Source organism: Eubalaena glacialis, chromosome 8 (genome assembly GCF_028564815.1).
Source record: "Eubalaena glacialis isolate mEubGla1 chromosome 8, mEubGla1.1.hap2.+ XY, whole genome shotgun sequence".
Classification (NCBI taxonomy): Eukaryota; Metazoa; Chordata; class Mammalia; order Artiodactyla; family Balaenidae; genus Eubalaena; species Eubalaena glacialis.
In genome coordinates, this window is record NC_083723.1 from 14,550,283 (window position 1) to 14,572,249 (window position 21,967).

At 40.8% G+C, this 21,967-nt stretch overlaps 1 protein-coding gene across 2 annotated transcripts in view; it reads right to left on the reverse strand.

The window, feature by feature from the left end:
• The window catches only part of POU6F2 (POU class 6 homeobox 2), a 456,556-nt gene that overhangs the window by 359,562 nt on the left and 75,027 nt on the right, over positions 1 to 21,967 (reverse strand). The window contains exon 2 of one of the 2 annotated variants that reach the window (XM_061197578.1): positions 5,640 to 5,811. In XM_061197578.1, coding sequence (XP_061053561.1) covers positions 5,640 to 5,811 — 172 coding nt within the window. Of the gene's footprint in view, positions 1 to 5,639; positions 5,812 to 21,967 lie in introns of those variants that run through there. The other variant, XM_061197579.1, reaches the window with a different exon arrangement.

The following is a 21,967-nucleotide window of genomic DNA, read 5'->3' on the forward strand; positions in this document are numbered from 1 at the left end:
GATTCACTAATGTGTTACCGGGTAGTAGCATCCTCAGACACTGCAATATAGAACTTTCTTCTCTATACAGAGGTCTGACCTGAGTACCCCAGGCATGGCAAAGAGATGGAAAAAGAAGGCACTGAGAAAGTCCCCACTGAATCTTACGTCATGTATTGTGCACTTCCCTCCATCAAAGTGCCCCGTAGAAATGAACACAGCTCAATGTAACGAACATGGTGAGAAGTTTGAACATCACTGCGATTTGATAAGAATTTATTTTTATTTCCAAGATTACACATTAATGCTATTTAAAGTGGATTTATTTATCAGTGCAGTATCTCAATGTTTTCCGGGAGTGGGGGACACTAAACTAAATTTGTCTAAACACACACACTGGATTTTTTAAAGAAATACCTTGGTGCAGTAGATTTTCTTAAACGTTAAGAAATGTCTCTAAATGTGCATTTCCCCCTCAGTAGTCAGAGAACAGCACCACAAGGGCTTGTTTGAAGCACCACAAGGGCTTGTATGAAACCATAATTGATTTTTGACAAATACCTTATCAGGCATCTCATTTGCTTACACAAATACAGGTTTCTACTGGTTTCATTTTTTTTTTTTTTTAAATAACTGGTTTAGCCTCAAATCTATTACTCGGATTAGTTCGTTGATTTAAAAAGATGCTGTTTTAATGTTTCTCTAACAAAACACACTCTCTTCAGTGAAAAAAATAGTATGCATTTTCAATGGCTATAATACTGAAACTTTAAAAGATCCAGAAACATGGTTCATATTTTCAGTAAATCTATTTCTCTAGGGAATTTTCCTCATCAACTCCCAGCTAAAACCCTCTTGGGCTTAAGCCCCATTACTGATTACTTGGCCCCAGCATATTTTATCAGAATATTATAAATATCAAGGCATTGAAAGATGTTTAAATAAAGTAATAAAGAGAGTGAGTGATGCTATAACGAAGGCCTCCACTTATGCACAGGCAAGAGGCAGGTTCACCACTAAGTGCAGTCCTTATAACGCCCAACCAATGACCTCCACGCTGACCTGCAGAGACCACTGTCTCAAGGGGTGACAGACAATTTAGTCCTTTATCCTTTTGTCATTGGAAACGACTCCACTGCCATAAATTCTAATCAAGTCAAACTGGATGGCAATATAAAAAAAAAAAATCTTCTAATGCATGTTTCTATGAGAAAGATAACGGAAAGGGAAGGAAAAGAAAAACCCTACAGATACTGCATTTTCTAGCTAAGAATCACTGACCCAACTTTCAACCTTTTTGCAACAGTTCACAGATAAATGACGTTGAAAATACCCACCCTTACAGGTATCATTGCATGCAATTTCTTTTAACCTAGAGAAACACAATATCATAAGAGAAAACCAACCACCAATTTTTATTTCAGGCACAAGGCTTATAAATGGTTTTTTTGTTTGTTTGTTTATGTCTCAGCTCAAGGCTTTAGAGCTGTGTGCCCAGTTCCCGTGCAGTGTGGTACCACTAAGAAACTAACACAGCCACCCAAGGTAGTTGGGACTTGAAGAAAAGCAATCATGAGGTTCAACTTGAAACAATAAAAATATTCCCAGGTGGAGGACTGTTAATAAATCATCTTTCGAATTTCAAATATATATGAGAGAAAATATTTAGGGCATGTTTTATACAATCTCACTTCTTCTGCTGAGACTGCATGGGAAAACTTTAGTACAGATATTTTTTCTAGGGATATATATTATTTTTATCCTTTCTGGGGCCATTTTCCTCACCAAGCTGTTGATGCTACCATTTGAATTTTAGCATCCAACTTGACTGAATGTGGAACACTGAATTCTTGACGGGCATAACTAAAACCGAAGCACCACATTGACACGAGCGCTAGAAATGTCACTGGAGAAACACAGCCACCTTATCCCTTTGAGACTGTTTGCCAAAGGCCAGTTCTGAGAGTGGTTTCGGATATGTACATCACTCATCACATATTAAATGACCAGCCCTGCAGGGTATCACTCATCTGATCACGCAGCTGAAACACAGGGAGACACAGAACCAGATTCTCTGATAATACCTCCTGACGTGCAAGTCTACTCTCCTCCAAACTGTTTCCTACGGCTCAGAGCTTTGCATAATACAGTCAGTAACTGAAAAAGGAAGAGTTATTCCACAGGCTTCACAAGAATAAATAATGTACCACTTAATGATATCACAGAGAACGAGCTAACCACACATTTCTCAATGAAATGAGGATTCATCCCTCCTAAGTGTACTTTAGTGTCCATGGCTGTTCAAGTTAAGCAAAACATTACCTCTGATGTAATTACTTTATAAAACACAATGGCCCTTTTCCGAACTTTCTCTTTAGGCTGGCGTATGGCTTCCGGTTTCTCCTTCTGTTGTTCTCAGCTGCTCAGAACACTGAAACGTTCTGCACAGTGTGTTTCCCTTTGGATGCTGTTAAGTGCAGAGGTGCAATTTAAGGAGAGGCATAAAAAGGTCCAATGGTTCCTTTTTATTTGTTTATAAACAAATGGAATTTCCTTTGTTTATCCATAGAGGGCATCCCTATTAGCCTTCCTCCTGTAGTTTTGGGCTGAAGGTGCCATACTGTGAGAGAAACAGACTTGTCCTCTGGACTGCTAATTTCAACAGGACACAAAAGGGGGACTACACTCCAAAGAAATCCATTTATACTGAAATTTCGGGTACAATAAAAAATGGAACTCTTCTTGTCTCCTCTCATTGGTAAATGTCTCTCCACAAAAGTAAACAGACCAAGATATACAAAAAAAATTTGTCTTAATCAGCTCCTTTCACTCCAGAAGCTCAGTTTTCAAAAATACAATGAATATGTTGTAAGAATGATGGTTTGAGAGAGTATGTTAGAAAAGCACTGTTTAGAGATAAACCTGGACGCTCTCAGTTATTCATGAAGAATATAATTCTTCATTACCAAGTGAAGAGTATAATCACAACTATATACGGAAACAAAAAACTTGAACTTACGTCAAGTAAAATAATGGTCCATTAAATTACCACCCATTAAGTGTTGCCAAAGTTGCTAGTAAACTAGTTGCTTTCTAGTAAAATTCTGAGAATTATACTAGAAAGTTTTAGCCAGTTACACAGACTAGAGTTCCTAATGCTAAGTCTCAATAATATTAAAAGGTGAGAGCATAACAGACCCAGTAGCTAAGGAAACCTGAGAGACCAATGAGATAATAAATGGTAAGATTACTGTAAAATGAAATGGACAGAATAAATATTCAATTAATTTTCCATCGATGAGAATTTCACAATAAAATCACAGCTTACTTTGTAAAAAAAAAAAAAAAAAAAAAAAAAAAGCATCCTTTTGGGCTGCTTCCTATTCTGTCTTTCTCATATTGTCTCCAATTTTTTTTCTTAAGTTTTCAAAACTGTTCATCTACTGATTTCTTTTAACCTAAAAGGAAACTGGAAAATATTCACATTGTGTTTAAAAAGCACTCTAGAGACCAAATAAAAGTGAATAAACAAGAAATAGTAGATATAAGATGTAGATTTTGCTGGATTCTCTCTCACAAACTCAGAAGGTGAGTATTCCAAAGTAAAGATGAGTACCTTCTAAAACCTGCTAAGATTTCTAAACTACACTATGATTCCTTAGTTTACCCCATAAAGATTCCACTTAAGATATATTTTCAAAGAATTTTTAATTCAAATTTCTTTGACCCACCCCCACCTTGGATTTTTTTAAGCTTATTTCTCTACACATGCCAATCAGTAAGAGGTGACATAACAAATCTATGACAATTTTCAACATTGGAAAATCCAAACAAATGTTGAGAAGCCAAATTACCCTTCCACTGGTTTACTTGAAAAAAACAACAACAACAACAAGTTGGGGTTTTAAGTCAAAGTCTACAAAAAGCATTTACTTTTAAAAAATGCACGCAAAGTTTAGGAACACATAATCCATTATCTTCAGTTATGTTGAATTCACAATTGATTACTTTTTAAAAGTCAGAGTGCTTAGTATTAGTATATTCAACATCAAAGAGGCTGGAGCATGGCTTTTGCCTTCCTGTAATTTACAGTTTTATCTGCCTTCTCTCACTAACCCGTTGAAATGAAATGAGTGTTTTAGGACATAACTCTTCTTACACAGATAAAAACTTAGACTACAACAAAATATTTCTTTAGAGTAAAAATGCTAAAACCTTAATGCCTAGGCATGGAAAATTTATGTCAGAAGTGGAATTGCTGCTTTTGCAAGAAAGGGTCATATGAAAAAATTTCTTGAAACTGGCATCTCCTATACTCTTAACTACAAAACAGTATTTTACCAACAGAAAATTTGATACAGAAAGTTTCTCTGCAATACTCCTCTAATGTTTGACTGAGTGAGTATTTAGAATCAGAGGAAAGCTCCTGTGTTGAAGCTGGCCTAGAGTTGCCAAACTAAGCTGCATTTTTCTATAGTTTTTTTTTTTTTTAAGCTCATCTTTTTAACTGAATTAATGACTTTCTTAATAAAGGAGTCTATGCCATGATGTTGTGTTTCTTTACAGTTCAGGCACTTGACAGTTTTTAACCTGTTCTCTGCCTGATCCATACATATACATCTCTCAGGTATATATATCAGGTTAGTATATATATGTATGAACAGGTTAGTATGTGTTATATATGTATATAGATAATATATATTTAGTGTCAGAAGCATATAAACACTTGGAAATAATTAAAAGCAAGTGTCTCAGGAACAACTGTTCTGAAAGCCTAATGTCACTCTATCCCATAAAGTGCTTTCCCAGCAGAGACATCTATCACCATCCATCACTCAGTCACGCGCCTCAACACAGCCTGCTCCCCTTCCTGATTAGAGATCACAGTTGCTTGAGTTGGCTTACAGAGTGTCATCTGTTTGAATGACAGATGTCTTTGCTGGAGTGGCACTCTGCTTGTTCTTGTTTTGTTTACGAAACGAAGATTTCTAAAAAGGTTCTGGGCTGCCTCCACATTAGGATGAGGCTATAAACCTCTGTTAAAGGGGAGCGGCGGGGGCGAGGGATGCCAAGGACCTATTTTCTTCCCTCATCACCCTTTTAAAAGAGATGTTCATTCTAATTGTGATTACAAAATGTTATGTCTTTGTGCCCTTCCCGTAGCCACCTTTGTTTACCTGGCAGAGAATGACTGGTATTGATATTTTTCAGTCCCCCTCTCTGGTCTTTTGACTACAGATAATAACTCTTTACTCTCCTTCCCCTTAACAAAAGGCTGCGAAGCAACCCGAAACCGAGTCGATATTTATTCAATAAACGTTAACCAATTCTCACAATGGAACTGATTTCCTGATGATGATTCTCCTCTTCTATTTTTCCCCATGATCTCTAGCCTGGGGATGCTAGCAATATCTGACCAGTGCAAAGGGGCAGGAGGAAGTTCCTGGTTGGGAAAAGTTTGGAGGACACCCTCCCAGCCAGCTGGCTTCATCAGCTGGGGTGGTTCGGCCCCTCCAAGACGCCAAGGTCCTCTTTGGTACTTAGAAGAAAATGGAATGAACAACAGGGGGAAAAAAAAGAAAAAGAGGAGGGGGTGAGGGTGTGGATGGCTCTTCCGGACATCATGGTAGGAGTGAAATGAAATACCTAGACAGACTTACCGAAGAGCTTGCTGGGAGTGTCCTCGCTGTCATTTGATTCCACGGGCGCAAGCAGGGGCTCATTCAGCTCGCTGTCTGAAGTAGCAGCCTTGTCCTCACCTCCCAACTCCGCATTCATTTCACTCCGCACTGACAGCAAGGGCTTACTGACTTGTCCAGCTATCATTGGATCCTAGGATGGGGGAAAAGAGTGAAGGGGAGGAAAAAAAAAAAAAAGTGGCTGCTTGAGTGTGTGCGTGTCCTCTGTCTCCCTCTCCTCTCCTCTCTCTCTTCCACACACAGACTCTCCCTCTCTCCCCTCTCTCTTATCTCTGACTGCTCCTGCTGTTATTGCTGGCTGCAGTCAAGTGAAGAGCTATCACAGATCCGAGTTCTCCATGCCTCCCCACCCTATTAAAGCTCAACTAGCATGAGAGAGATGCAGGAGGCTTCTGAGGAAAAAAAAAAAAAGAGAGAGAGAGAGAAAAGAAAAAACTTCTTTGAAAGCAACCTAACCAACACAGCTTTAATTGTGGGATGTGCTTTTGTGCAAATGTTTTTACACCTTGTGCTGTCTTGAATGCAAGAAGAAAAAAAAAAAAAAGAAAGTGCGGGGTTTGTACTTCGGCAACAGACTCAAAAGGAAGGAGCACCCTAGGGAGGACCCAAGGGCTATTTTAGGAAGCCCTCTCCCTGGGGGAGAAGCAATTAAACCCTATCCCGAGAGCAGAAAAAAGAGACAGGGAGAAAAGAGTCCTCCAAAGGCTTTCAATGGAATGAAAGAGATTTCTTATGTAAATTCTAGCAGCACCCTTAGAAGTTGACTTCGCTGGTCCCAGATTTGGGACTGCAGCTGACCCCAAATCAAATGAACATTTGAAAGCAAACAACAAAAGAGATGAAAATTGGTTTACAGTTTTTGAAAGGAATTGGAAAAATACTTACAAACTCTGTTCAATAATTCGGATACCTAGAGCATCCTATGCCCAGAGCATTAAAGAAAAAGAAATCAAAGATCACCTCCGAAAAGGCAAACTTGACCCCCCAATAATTTAAATCTGCTTTATCTTCAGCTCGTTAGGAGGGCATTTTAGGATCAGCAATATTTTTCCAAGGGCAGCCTTTTATTCCATTTGCAAACTAAGACGCATGCTATTGTGGTGGCACAGGTATCAGAGGCAGAAGGGAGAGAAAAGCCGGAAGTGCCCGTTTTGCGTGTTCTGGGAGCTATTTATTGCCAAGTTCATGCTTAAATGGCTCCTGAGCAGGAGACAGGTGACCAGCGCAGGGGCAGGTAGGGCCGCATGCTGTCTTGTCCCATCATTACATTGGTTGCAGTAAGCCTGGGGTTATTTTTTTTTAATGTATTCATGCCTGAAAAGTGAATTTGATATGACACATGATAATCTATGAAAATGTTAATCAATATAAATAGTTTAAGCTGTCATCAAATTCACTTCTTTAGTCAATACTCATACCACGGAAAACAATGTCACTGTCACCAGGGCTTAATTTGCACAGCACTTAAATATTGGACTCTGTGCATCAATGCACTTCTTCTTCAAATACTGTAGGTAAACACATTTTCTCCCTATTTAAGTCTGAAGAACTCAGCACGCATTTAGCTGAGCCGAATCCTCCCTTTTGAATACCTTGATAGGTCCACTGGAGGGCAAAATTAATACTTAATTGAATCTCACAGTCATCAAAATAATCAATACTTTTTTATTATTTATTCTTTACAGTCTGTTGACTGTTTCAAACCTCTGAGGGAATGGTGGAAAGGATTCATGGCTTTGAAACACTGTCATTTAACAAGGTAATTTTCAGTGGGGCATTAGGGGTTGTGAAACATATAATAAAACAAAAATGGTAGCTTATAATAGGAAGAAAGAAAAGAATTATATTTCTGCCATCTAACAAAACAGGATAAATAAAAAGCAAGTGCAGAGAGAGAGCGCGAGAAAGGAGGGGGACGAGGGATGGAGGAAGACTGGCTTTTGAAGGGTTTTATCATATCAAGAGCAGAGCCGAGCTTTCATAATGCTGACATTTCTCATCCTGACAATCCTAAACAAGTAGAAAGGATGAGATCGCAGATATCATCTTTCATCACATTCTCCAGCTTAAGAACCAACATGACAGCTTCTCTCCCCTTTACACTGTTAATTACTAAATAAAATACTACTCTCTGTCAGCATCAGATTATTGCAGATAGCAACCACAAACATTTCTCCATTGTCTCCCCCACTGGAAACGGTTGAGACCTACCTTGAACTCTTTAGAGAATAAATTAGGCTTGTCTCACTGTAGTGTAAATATTTGAAATGTAATCAATGTCATCAATGTGGTCGATTCACAGTATTGTCAGCCTAAATTTGCTGGTGATAGATTAGCATTTCATTTACTGTGTTTGGAGGTGGAGGTTTGGAGCGCTTGAAAATGGGGGGTTGGGGGGAGGAGAATGGGGCAGGCAGAGGGGAAAGGAGACACAAAAGTCTCCAAATTTCCCCCAATTTCTTTCCTATGTATCTAAGAAAGACCACGTGTTTGGATTCTTCTGATTCGGTAAGCAGAGCGGAGCGAGGTAGGAAAGGAAGCATTGCTTTACCTCATAGCTTCACATGAAGGAAAGGGACCAGGTTTAAATTCTAGTGCATTTATTTTACTCTATAGAAGGTTGAGTCCTCAATCTCTCTGATCTAAAGGAGCGGGTGTGACTCATGCCTTTGAGACACCCAGTCTCTGTGGCCACACTGCTCATTTGAGCATTTTTGAAGATGGTGCTAATGGTAAACTTGTGTTTAGAATGACATTCACTACCCTCGTGATAAGCCAAACATGGTTATGCATGTATCAGTGAGTACCTGGGCAGACTTAAGAAAAGGATATTCTATTCCTGCTTTATTTGTGAATGGTCAAACTGAATCCCGAATCCCATAGAGGAGCTGAAATGCAGCTGCTAAGTTCAAGTGCACTTAAATCTTTTAAGATGTTCAGTCTGGCTGATGTGTGCAAAGCATGTACTGGCAGATGGTGTATACTCACTGACCATTAGCTCTTCTTCTTTAAATTACTTTTAGGTACCCTCATCCATGGCTAGGTTCCCAACTAGTGCCTCTCAGTGACTTGAGCTTCGAAAATTCAGAAGTTTGTCATCCAAGTACTCATTTGATTTTTCATCTTACAAAATGCTTTACGTTTTCCCATGATGCAGCTGTAGGCCACATATATATGTGCATGACACGGTTAAACAGCAAAGCCCCAGAGAGGCAGAGAGCAGACAGCTTTCAAGCACAGCTATAGCCACTGGGGGGTCCATTTGAAAATGCGTCACAAGCAGTAACCCCTGAGCACAGTCTTATAAGTGACTGGCGTGGGCATACCTCTTTCAAGCAGCACTTGGCTTGGAAGTTGTTTTCTCCCTGCCAAACGCGATGTCAGTCTGTGAAATCCTTTCTCCCCGAGTAAGGAAAGGATTTCCAACATGCACCGACATGGGTGCTTGCAGGAATGTTAGAGAGCTACAACTTTCACATGTACAAGGATTGCTGCAGCAGCAGATAGGAACAGAAAGAGCTAGTGCAGGCAAAAAATAGTGGGTAAAGACTTCTTACTTGGAAATCTGAAATTGTCACAACTAGCGTGGTAGAAGTTGGGACTTCTCTGCAGTTTGTTCATCGGCCCTGACTGAAGGAAGGGACTTGTCCAAGATGGAACAGTGTCAAGTATAAGCAAGAACAGGAGATGCATGTGCCAATACAGGAATTCACAAGGGTCATAAGAGACCCAAGAAGCCAGACAGTAAAAAAAAGAAGAAATAAGAGATGTAGATTCCATTAGCAAAATCTCAAAAATTTTCACCATGTCCTACAATGAAAGGACTGCAGTCAGCATCAGAACCACACAGCAATTATTTAAACCTCCTTTGTGCATTGTTAAAAAATAAAAATAGATTGCATGTATTGAATGCCTCTACCAAATAGGCACCTCAGATATACTTAATGTCACTCAAAGTATGCAAGGTATTAACCCCATTTTAGGGAAAAAGGACTGAGACTCAGAGAGGTTATGTGACTTACCCCACAGCTAGTAAGTGGTGAAGCTGTATTTTGAACCCCAGTAGATTTCATTTCCAAGGATCAGCATCTTTTTATACAGCACCCTCTACTGCGTGAAAAAAACCGAGGCTCATGGACTAGGTAACCCATGGGGTTTCCGAGAACTTGAATTATGGACTGGGAAGGGTGTTAAACCCTGGATAACCGATTCCCACAGTATGCTGTGTATACTATCTTCTTCTCTTCAGACTCCAGAAAAAAAAACACCTCTCTGTCTGACGCTGCTTGGGTAAAATCCATGGGGTGACAGGGAATGGCAGACAGGACATCAGACAGTGTCACACTCTACATAATCTTAGCAATCACTTAACCACTCTCACCCACGGTTTTCTCATCTGGAAAATGAAAGGGTCAAAATAAAACAGTATTTTCCAAAGTGCATTCCACAGAACACTTATCCTAAAAGAGATTCTACAATAAAGGATTTTTGCAATCATACCCACGCGGAAAACACAGCAGAAAAGTCTACCAGGAAAGAAATCAATTCAACTCTGCCTAAGGTAGCTCTTCCCAGAATTATCTGACCATGGGAGACCTTTTCCTCAGTCTTTATTATATTATCTAACGGATCTCGTGCTTCTTGAAACATTTGAGACTGCGCCTGCTTAGGTTACAGCTAATGTCAATTACAGTTCTAATTTTTAACTATTCTATAATAATAGGCTAGACGCCTTCAACAAGTACATATCTGTCCAGTGCTTCTCACATTCTTTTACCTAATCAATATTCCTTACCGTTTATTCATATACAGTTATACACAGCTTAGTGTATACTAACTGTAAATACTCTCTTCATATGCTAATTTCTGATACCCTTTAATTCTTAAATAAGGATGTCCCCATGTATTTCTGTTGTAAAACCTTTATTTGAAGAGCAGATATAGGGCACTGTGCAAAGGAAAGAATTCGACTTGGGCTTTCACCAGGCTGTTAAAAATAATACCAGATAAACAAAGATATAATTCAGCTAAAGGCCTTCAATAATTTAACCAACAGAGTTTTTGTAAGCATAATCATTCTCATTTTATAGTCAGGGAAACTAAAGATAGGGAGATTATTATTAACTCAGCAAAACATCCGTGTCCGGTGGCAGCCACGCGATGGAAATACCCTCGCCCCTCTAAACTGAGCTTGAACTCAGTCCAGCATATTTTTATGTACATACAAACCAACTATGAAGCAGGCAATCAGAACAGCTTTGAGAAAAATATAAATAAGATAGGCAGGCAGGCAGGCAGCCTTCAAAAATCCAAGGGAACAATTCATTTGGTCACAAAGCACCAGAGTAGGGCAAAGTTGCACTCAACAGATCTATTTCTAGAATTCGATAGAAAAATTATATCCATTATAAAGAAAAAAAAGTATATTGGGTTTCCCTCCCCCCCCCCCCTTAAAATGCTACATTTCAATTTAGGAATCAGTGGAACAAATTACCTACAGACAATTTAAGATGCAAAGACGGCATCACATTTTGTATTTAATTTCTCCCACTGAGAAGTAAAAATCAAAATCATAAATGAATGAAGAGGAAGAAAGTTGACCTTAGCGGGTTTAGGGAAAAGGAAACTTAAAGTGTGGATTCTGTTACCTTAGTCATGGAAAGAAAAAACAATTTTTCTCTTTCTTTAACCAATTACCAAATATTATTAAGGTTAGTTAATGAAGTTAGTTCTCAATATGAAATTTAATGTACCAAAGAATGTTTTCCCCCAAAAGTTACAAAGAATTTCTAATTTTTCTAAGTATTATGCAATACTTCCTCCTTCTATCAATAAGTTTTAAAAAGATATTCTATTTGACTTTTGGAAATAAGACCATAGTTTATTTTTATGTTTTTCTTTATATGTGTACATATTTTTCTTTATATGTGTATATATATAGTAAAAAATTCTGAAAATTAATGAAGGTCACAAGACATTAAAAACACCATAAATTTACCCACCATTGATTGATTATTTTATTTTAAATGTCACTTCCTAAACTGCAAACAAAACTTGTTTTGAGAAAAGCTGGAAATCCCACATTTTTAGCAAATACTCAACAGACAAAAAATTGCATTACAATAAATTTAATTACAAAGCTCAAACGTATATACCCTTGATGACCCCACAACAGATTTCCACAGCAACATGCTGACCCCAACCTAGGCTGCCTTCTTCAACCCAGTACTCACAACTGTTTTTTCTTTCTCATCTCTCCACTTTTAGCTAGTGTGGCCAACATTTTATTTAATCTATCCCATAATAAAGAAGATGAATATTTGTGAAAATCAAGCAGGGCATTCAAAACTCAAAATAAATGCTGGGTTTTGAGAGTGAAGTACTGAGGAAACTTCAGGAGACTTCATGGATATCCCCTGATTTAGCATCTGCATGACTGGCAGTGAATCACCATCTCTTTCATCTTGGACTCTGTATCAACATGGCTTTACATATCTCAAGGGAAAAATATGAGACCTGAGCGAGGTCATGTACAGATACTGCATGTGAATGTGTTTTGAAAGGTAGAAAGTGTTACACGGAGGGACCATTCTTCACCACACCTCTGCCCTCATTAAGGCATCCAATAGACTGTGAACTGTTTTTCTTTCCATGCCTTCAGATTGGACCAGAAGTGCACGCTACAGTGGATGCTGCCATGTGCTACCCAGATCCCTGCTTTAGGACCAAGGCACTCATTCCCCAGCTGCCAGGAACGCTGGCTAAGGATGGCTCACCCCTGAGTCCTTCCCAGGAGCTGCCTTTGCCTAAAGGGACCTACCTCTTCCAAGGTCATGTCCCTTCCTTGAGGGCAGCCTAGATTCTGTCTTACGGCCTTCAAAGACCAAAATACTTACTCTCTGCCCCTTTACAGAAAAGGTTTTCAGACCCCTGAGGTCCACCCTGGGCTCAGTCAGCTGCCTTGAACAGCACTCATGCTCCAGGGCTGGTGTTTCATCAGGAAGCCCCTGCTCCAGGCGTGGCCCCCACAGACGCCACAGCTACCTCTGCTCACTGCCCACCACTCCCGCACCCTACATTTTGCTCATTAGTACAATTTATATGAATTTGGAGTGAAATTGTTGATCAGCATTAATGGAGGTTAGAAATGAGTTCTCACTTGGTTAAATTAGTCATATTCAAGATATACGTATTGGCTAAAATATTTTGGGGACGTTCCCCACCCTTGAGTGATTGCAACCAGAGAATATTAAGAATCCAGCAAGTCCTGTTGCTTATGCTCCTGGGGCTAGTGGCCTAAGGTTTGACCCCCAAACTGTCCCATGTCCAATCCTTGGGTCAGAGAATTCTAGTTGCCTAATGCTGACCGTGAAGGAAACTCATCTTGCTTCTAGAATCTTGCCATACCTGCTTTAATGAACCTTCCATACCAGATGTGCTCTCTTCACCCAAAATGACAAAGAGCTATGACTTTATCAAGCTTACAGACAGGCTGAACAAACAATTTTGGAATGATTAATAAGTTGGGGGATAATAATATTTGGGGATATTTAATAACTATGTTATTATGGCAGCTTTTGGTCTCAGAGCTTGATTTCATTATAACCAGGTAGGAAGGCTTTGGGGATGTAGCAAGCTCTCCCCCATCTCGAATCATTACTGACTGCCATCAACCACTAAAAAGAACCCAGTAATTGTGCAAGTAAAATCTGGCTTAGGCCACTGCAACATAACCCACTACACTGGGTGATGACCCACGGTGTCTTAGGGAGCAGGCATGGTCATTTACAGAGTGAAATAGAGTCCAGAACCCCTGTTCAGAAGATGCCTTGGGCAACTTACACTGTTGTCTCCACCAATCCCCAACATTTTATCTAGGGAATGCCCAGAACCATCTTGGAAGGATAAAATAAGATTGCAAAATATCTGGGCTTCCCTGGTGGCGCAGGGGTTAAGGGTCCGCCTGCCGATGCAGGGGACATGGGTTCGAGCCCGGGTCCGGGAAGATCCCACATGCCGCGGAGCAACTAAGCCCGTGCGCCGCAACTACTGAGTCTGCGCTCTAGAGCCCGTGAGCCACAACTGCTGAAGCCTGCACGCCTGGAGCCCGTGCTTTGCAACAGGGGAGGCCACCGCAATGCGAAGCCCACGCACCACAACGAGGAGTTGCCCCCACTCACTGCAACTAGAGAAAGCCCATGCGCAGCAGTGAAGACCCAACACAGCCAAAGTAAATAAATAAATAAATAAAATAAATTTAAAAAAAAAAAGGATTGCAAAATATCTGATTGCTTTGGTGTCAGAGGATGGTATTTCATTTTGTACATATGGGCACAGTTTAAGAGTCTCTTGTCCTTTTGTTGAGGTTTGTTGAACTTCAGTTAAGCATACAATCTCCTTCTCCCCCGTCACTTGCTATAGAAAGAATTTCTATCTTTCTCCAAGTCCCACCATGAGTGCCACATCCTCTTAACTATGCTAATGGTCTAGAGACAACTCCAATTAAAGATTAGAGCATCAGACACAGCTGTATTTAAACACAAACAAGCAAATAAACAAGCAAAACAGCCCATCAACGTAAGATGAAATAACAACAACGTAATCAATCAAACAGTAGTCAGCGAGTTCTGGACTTCTACAAAGCATCTAGTGTACAGACAGACACACCTCATCTAGCTCATCACCTTGTACCTCTATAGCTCCTTTGCCCCCAAGAGGTTAAAATGACTGTATGCGTGATGCTTCATGTATACTCATCTGGGAAGAAAGGGAGACACTGATATTGACAACCTAATAGCACCATCAATTCAATTTCCTGCTGCCTTTCTGAAAAAGCATCAGTAAGAGTTCAATCCAGGCTCATCTAGATCTGGTCTTTTGGTAATGGGGTTATACAGCAGTATTGACGTTGCATACACATACCCTATATTCATACATTCTTTATAATCTGACGGCTTCAAATAGGTATCAGAATTTAATCAGAAAACAACTCAGATTAAAATGGACTTGCATTTAGAGATTTGAATGTACAGTTACTAAGGAGTTACAAAGAAAAAACAACCTATATTATCCTAAAAAACGTACTTTCTAGCATCTTAAAAATTCTCAGAGGTACTTTAGAGAGACAGAGAGAGAGAGACAGACAGAGAGAGAGAGAGAGAGAGAGAGATAGATAGATAGATAGATGATAGACAGATAGATAGATAGATAGATAGATAGATAGATAGATAGATAGATAGTAACCTTTTGCAAAGGTGGATGATACAATTGGTTCACGGAATGGAAAGACTTGGTCTCTAGTCTCAGAGTTTTCAAAATGAGCATTGAACTGAGAAGACCTAAGGTTTTTAGGGAGGTACGTCTAGGACCAGGGGAGGACCAAAGGAGGCAGGGGAGGACCAAAGTGCCCACTCCCAGTTTTTAACACCATATTGGCTTCTCTCATATATTCTGTATGGAGACTTCAGTGTACTTAAAGAAAGGGTTTCACAGGTCCACCCATGTTACATATTTGCCATGCGTCACAGATGCAATAAAATCATGACAGTTTTTTGGTTGGTTAATCACTTACTTTTCCAAAAGACTTAAGCGATAGACTCTACAGCTGAGATGTTTGAGTCCTTTGCAGACAGACATGTCTCAGAATCCCCAATACTGGGTGCCAATATTGTGTGTGATACAAAAAAAGGCTCTCAAGAAATGTGTTTTGATTGATTCATTGATTGATTGATTGTGAAGAAGGAGGAAGGAAGGAAGGAAGGTTGGTTAAGGCAAGGATTGTCCTTGGCTGATATTTTTAATATTTTAAACATACGTTTAATCACGTCTGAAACTATACAATATGAAACTAAGGCCTCACTTGGCTATCTTACCTGTCTGGCATCGCACACACATACACACTGACCCATATTCTGCTTCCAGAAATGTGAGTTTGGTTTTGCATGATTGTGTTACTTTGTTTTACCATAAGACAAAATGGAAGAATTTAATAGCAACACTGAAAAGGAAAAGGAAAGTCCTTTTTCTCTGCTTAGGACGGAGGTTAAATGAGAGCAAAGCTACGTCTGGTCCAGGGGATAAGCTCAACCAAGCAAAGGCATCAGTGCTGGACTCAGGTGGCCGTAGATGAGGCCATGGCCGGCCCACCATGGGCCTCAGCCTCAGAGCTCTGTCCACGCTGCTCCTACACAATTCACTCTCGTTCCCCGGCACCCCATGGTCAGTCAGGAGCAGTATCATCAAACACACACAGCACATTAGAAATATTTTATTACAAATGTTCTAATTCTATCATTTTTCTCGGAAGCAAATATTCCGAGAAATGAATTAAATGAATAATCCATTAAATATGTGGACACATCTAATTCTATTCTTCCACTCTGAATAGCAAAAGACAGACAGTTGAGGAGAAAAACCTTTTATTCAAAAAGGATCCTTGTAGTTCCTTATAGTTTCAAAGTTCCATAAATAAATAGAAAAATCCATTCTGCCCCCTGCTGACAGACTAACATTCCTAAACATCCAGTTTGAAACCTGAAGGTTTAGCAGTACCTTCTGGGTTGGGTCCACATCTCACTGAACATGCCACAACCTCCGCACTAGGCAGGTCTAGCTTTTCTCTGGCTGAGTATGGCTAGGCAACGCACAGCCAGAGAAAGTGCCGTTCACATTTTTATAATGACTGTACTAAGACATTTTCCGGCAGGTAGCAGTAAAGTGTCGGGGACTGTCTGGTCTAATTTGCAGAGAGATGCCCTCCCTTTGGTCCACAGTGGGCCAACTGGGGCCAGCCTCACCAGGCCCGCGTACTCGGGCCTGGTGTCACTTTCTACTCACTGAAGGGCCTGGGGCAAGGACCTTACTATGGCCTCTCTGAGCCTCAATTTCCCTGAGAGGAAATGGAAGTAATAATGGTATATGCCTCGTGGGATAGCTTTGCAGATTAAATAATTGACAAAGAATGCTTAGAACAGGCCAAGTGCCTAGTAATAATAAGAGATGTATATACTGCTCTAGGTCTGCCACTCTCCTAACAGAGTGTGAATATTGTGTGCATTTTGTCATCTGATTTTCAAAGGGATTCCTGATGCACCTCCTCATCTCCCCCGCCTCCCCAGAAAAACAATCAGTAAGTAACCATTGCTGAGGAGTAAGGGCCTGTCACTGCATCCTCCTACTCCAAATATTAAGATGGTGTTTGGCACATCATAAGCCCTCCCTAAATATCCACTGATTTTATTTGAAAAACCAAAACAAGACTTGACGTCTATAAATGATGGAAGACCAAAAATTCATTAGATTTTTATTAAGCTTTTTTTTTTTTTAATTTTATTTATTTATTTATTTATTTATGGCTGTGTTGGGTCTTCGTTTCTGTGCGAGGGCTTTCTCTAGTTGCGGCAAGCGGGGGCTACTCTTCATCGCGGTGTGTGGGCCTCTCACTATCGTGGCCTCTCTTGTTGCAGAGCACAGGCTCCAGACGCGCAGGCTCAGCAGTTGTGGCTCACGGGCCTAGTTGCTCCGCGGCATGTGGGATCTTCCCAGACCAGGGCTCGAACCCGTGTCCCCTGCATTGACAGGCAGTTTCTCAACCACTGCACCACCAGGGAAGCCCTTAGATTTTTAAAAACTAAGTTACTCTGATGTCTTTTGAGAAGGAATTTGCTTTATAAATCCTAAGGTCTTATTATTTTAAGAATGGTCAGGGGGCTGTAAGTTCTGTAGAGTTGTATCCCTGAATTATAACAGTATCTGGCTTTTAATCTTCCAAGCGTGTAGCCACGTTCTCTAAAAGAGCCATTCTATCTCTGCTCAAAAGGCCATTGTCTAATTGATTTCACTAATAGGTGTTTTCCTTTCCTCTCCTCTCAAAACGCAGTAACATGGGCTGGGCTAATAATGTGGGTTGCTACCTCGCTACTTCTTGTCCTTCCTAGCAATCTGGGCAGGTTTCTCTCGGCCAACACCAGCTCCTGCGGAGTTTTCCTCTCCTTTTCTGCCTTGGGTCTGCACAGGGCTGCGCCTCGCCCCAGCTGCTCCTTTTTCCTCCCTCTCCTGTAATCCACTCTCCTTTAATATTCCAAGGGTGACCCTTGACTGTCCTTTGAATGCTGCTCCAATTCAAAAGGCTTCTGAGCTTTTAAGACAGCAGAGATAACATAATTCCAAGGAGATGGGGGTGGGAGGGAGGGAGAATGTGATTGGAAAGATTAGCTAAATCTTCTCATTCCTAGGGATTTGGGCTCTCACAAATACAGGAACTGGGAGGTTTTTCCTTTTTTTTTTTTTATGGACTCTCCCGACCCGCCTCAGCTCTCGTATTAACCTCTATTCAAAATATTTTGTTTCTAACCCCAACCATAAAAAGAGACTTAACTGAGTATTTCTTTAAATCTCTAGCCTTTGAAACAAGGGCAATTTTACAGCAAGGCCGGCTTTTATTAATATTTATTTATGTTCTCTTTCATTTGCATGATTGGGGATGGCTCTGAATCCGGTTCTATTTAGGACAAAGCTGATACAATTCAACAGGTAATTACTGACAGTTCATCACGTACGAGGTGTTATTCAAGGGACGATGGGGAATGTAAGGATCAAGAAACGCTTGCTACCATCAAAAATTTCACCATCTATAGACATCAGTAAAGGGATGGTATTCGGCATCTTCTATGAGCCTCATATACTTTCTGTCACAGATATAACATTTGCCTGGCATCCCTTATCTTCCTTTTCTGTAAAATGCCAATGTATACTATCCACTTGGACCATGCACGCGCACGCGCGCGCACACACACACACACGTAACACCCTTTCTTTGACACACTGTTTTAATATCATTACAGATGCTAATGAATAAACATGTTGCTCCACTCAGGGTGTTTTAATTGGGCTTTTCTAAGCCTAATCTGCAACTGATGATGGGCTATCTTTTGACTCACACTAAAACAATGTATCAACACAGCTATCCGCAGGATCACTGGCAATTAAGGGCTGTACTACCAAGTGCAGCAGATGAAGCACCTGAGTTACTACTGTTTGTCAAGGAGTATTTTTAAAGAATTGCTCCCTTAATATCCTCAAGCACCTACAGTAACGAGAATGGGTAATGTGTTGTCAAAAGGAAAACAGACCTGTTTTATAACAAATCAGTAAGGCACACTCATAAAAACATCAGAAAACAGATGTGCAGAAGTCTTTACAAATAACTGGCTCTTTTCAGTGGGTTTAGAAGCCTCCATCCCCATCCCACCCTTCTGCTATTAATTTGCTTAGACAAATGTTTCATAGATTAAAAATACACAATTTTAACTAAAGGGCAGCTGACTTATCCTGAATCTATGTAAGTGGGTCCATCCCAATGACGTTAAGGTACCAGTGGCCCCAAGAAGGCTCAAACATCCATGGTGGAATGCAGCCTCATTACACAATCCTCTTTCATTCTACTCCACTGAGCTTCTGCACGGTTTCTCCCCACGCACGTGCATTGTGCCTGGAAAGTTTTCTGTTTCCTGTACAAAATAAATGAGAAATGAGTTCTCCTTTCTCACTACTTCAGCTACAAGGGCTCGTGTCTCTTCTTTCCTCCATGCCCACTAACAGATGGGTCCTGCTGGTAATCTCTGTGGGATTTTATACCCTGCCTGCAAGGTTCACCCTTGGCTTCTGGATCTTGAGGGGGCCACCTGTGGGCACTCATTTCCTTAGCATGTCAAGCAAAACTCTAATCAAACCTGCAGAGTACTCAGTTAAAAAAATCAGGAGGAAATCATTTTTTGATTAAACACAAGCAGAAAAGTAAATTCAAATTAGCATTGAAATCAACTAGGAAACACATTCCCAAGTTTTTGATATAAAAATAGAGTCAATGATGATAGATTTTTAAAAATCGAGTTTTTTAAATCCAGTGGAAAATAGTTTGATTTGTTGTTGCACAGGATTATTGGAGATTCTTTCCTCCTCATTTAACTTTGACATTGGGAGGGTTTTTAATGCTATTTATTTATTCAACAAATACGTATTGAGTGAGTACTGGGTGCCACGCTACCCACTCTTCAAGGTGATGGGAACACATCATTGAGCAAGACAGGTCAATGCAGGCAATCCTGTAACTGAAATAACTTGGGGAGACTGACAATAGCCAAATCAATAAATAAGGAACCATCGTGATGTTGGGTGGTGCTGAGGGCTATGAACAGAAATAAAGTGGAGTGAAGTGTGGGGAGAGTGTGGGTGTGTCACATATAAGATGATCAGAGAGGTCGCACAGATAAGGGACCCTTGAGCAGAGGCCACGTGAGCAAGGTGAGGGGCATGTGAGCATCATAAGGGGACACTGAGAAAAAGACTCTGGCCTGGGAGCCTGTTCAGTGCCCTCAAGGCACCAGGAGGCTGAGATGGCTGAGAGGGAGTGAGTGGTCGGTGGGCCGTGAGGCCGGAGAACTGGGTGCCAGAGAAATGGCCAACAGCAAGATCAAGGGGGGGGGTGGGTTTCTGGGCCATTGTGGGGACTTGGGAGAGGAAACCACAGAGGGTTTTGAGCAAGATGAGACAGGATCTGACTTGTCTTTCAAAAGGCTGCTTTTGTGGGAGGAAAGCGAAGCACAGAGGGAAATACCTTGTAGTTCGGGCGTGAGATCAAAACATTTGTTGGGGCTTCCCTGGTGGCGCAGTGGTTGAGAATCCGCCTGCCAATGCAGGGGACACGGGTTCGAGCCCTGGTCTGGGAAGATCCCACATGCCGCGGAGCAACTGGGCCCGTGAGCCACAACTACTGAGCCTGCGCATCTGGCGCGTGTGCTCCGCAACAAGAGAGGCCGCGACAGTGAGAGGCCCGCGCACCGCGATGAAGAGTGGCCCCCGCTCGCCACAACTAGAGAAAGCCCTCGCACAGAAACGAAGACCCAACACAGCCAAAAATAAATAAATAAATTAATTAATTTTTAAAAAATAGGGGGAAAATATCACTAAAACAAAAAAAAACATTTGTTAACAGCTTTACTGAGATATAATTGATATTCAAAAACAACAGTATAGTTAGTTTTAACAGTATTAAAAACTAGCACGTACTTAATGTATACAATTTGGTGAGTTTGGATGTATGCAGACACATGTGAAACCATCACCACAATAACACATTCCATCACCTCTAAAGGTTTCCTCCTGCCCCTTTTTCTGGATAAATTTTAAATTACAAACAAAAGATTACAAGATGTCTACCACATAAAAGATGTTATTTCTACGGAACCAGAAAACACTTCAGTAACTCGAATCTTATGAAAACCCAAATTGCAGCCACATTATTTTGCTTGCTATCTTATCCCAACAGCCTTTACATCAACTTAATCTCTTTTGAGAAAGTAATTAAATGAATCATCTCTCAGTTCTACCTGTCTCTGCAGAAGCTGCCCTGACTGCTTCCTTCTTGCTCTTCAGGATGAATTAAATTATTACCAAAGTCCGCCTCGCCAGGTGAGGAAGGCAGGGGGTCCCTAACATCACTGAAATCCATTCTTGTTGACACTTGACTAGCTCCCAAGGCAGTTTTAGAAAAGTCACTTTAAATTCTTTGAATGTTTCTTTCGGCTAAAATAAAATGTGTTACATCCCAGTGGGGCTTAAGGACTGTATAAAAAACATTACCTACAGGACTCTCCGGGCATTAATCTCACCCCTCCACCTCCCCAAACCCCCCCAAACCCCTGCCCCCGGCACCGACCTGGGCATCAATTTGGAAGGAGCCTCTGCTCTACCTGTAAAAGCACATCTCTTCTAACACACTTGGTCACTTGCATTCTGGGCTTTTTTACTTACTTTCACATGATAAAAAGCCCCCTTTTCAACTGTTAATGGTATTAAGAGCCTTTTTCTTAATGCAATTTTTGCTTCCAGGGTGGCCCTGGCAAGAAGCTTGTGCTTTCTAAGTCTCCACTTCAATCCTACCCCATCTCTCTATTATCATCCATTCTGACCTGCAGTGCGTCAGGTCTCCGAGGTTCTGCATGATTCAGGGCAAATGCTTGGTCCCGCTCTACAACCTCTAACTGCGATGCTCAAGTCCTGTGGATTAGAACCACGTGGGGGGAATGGGGTGGAGGGGTTCCTTCCTCAAACCTGTCAAATCAGAATCTCAGAGGGCGGGACTCAGAAATCCATACTTGTAACAAGTTCCTCAGAAAATTCTTACGAGCACTAAAGTACGAGAACCCTTACCTTAAAGGTATATTCTGAAGAATAAGAAGGAAAGTGTTACCAAGTTTTCTCAACATTTCAGAAGAAAGCATGCCATAGCA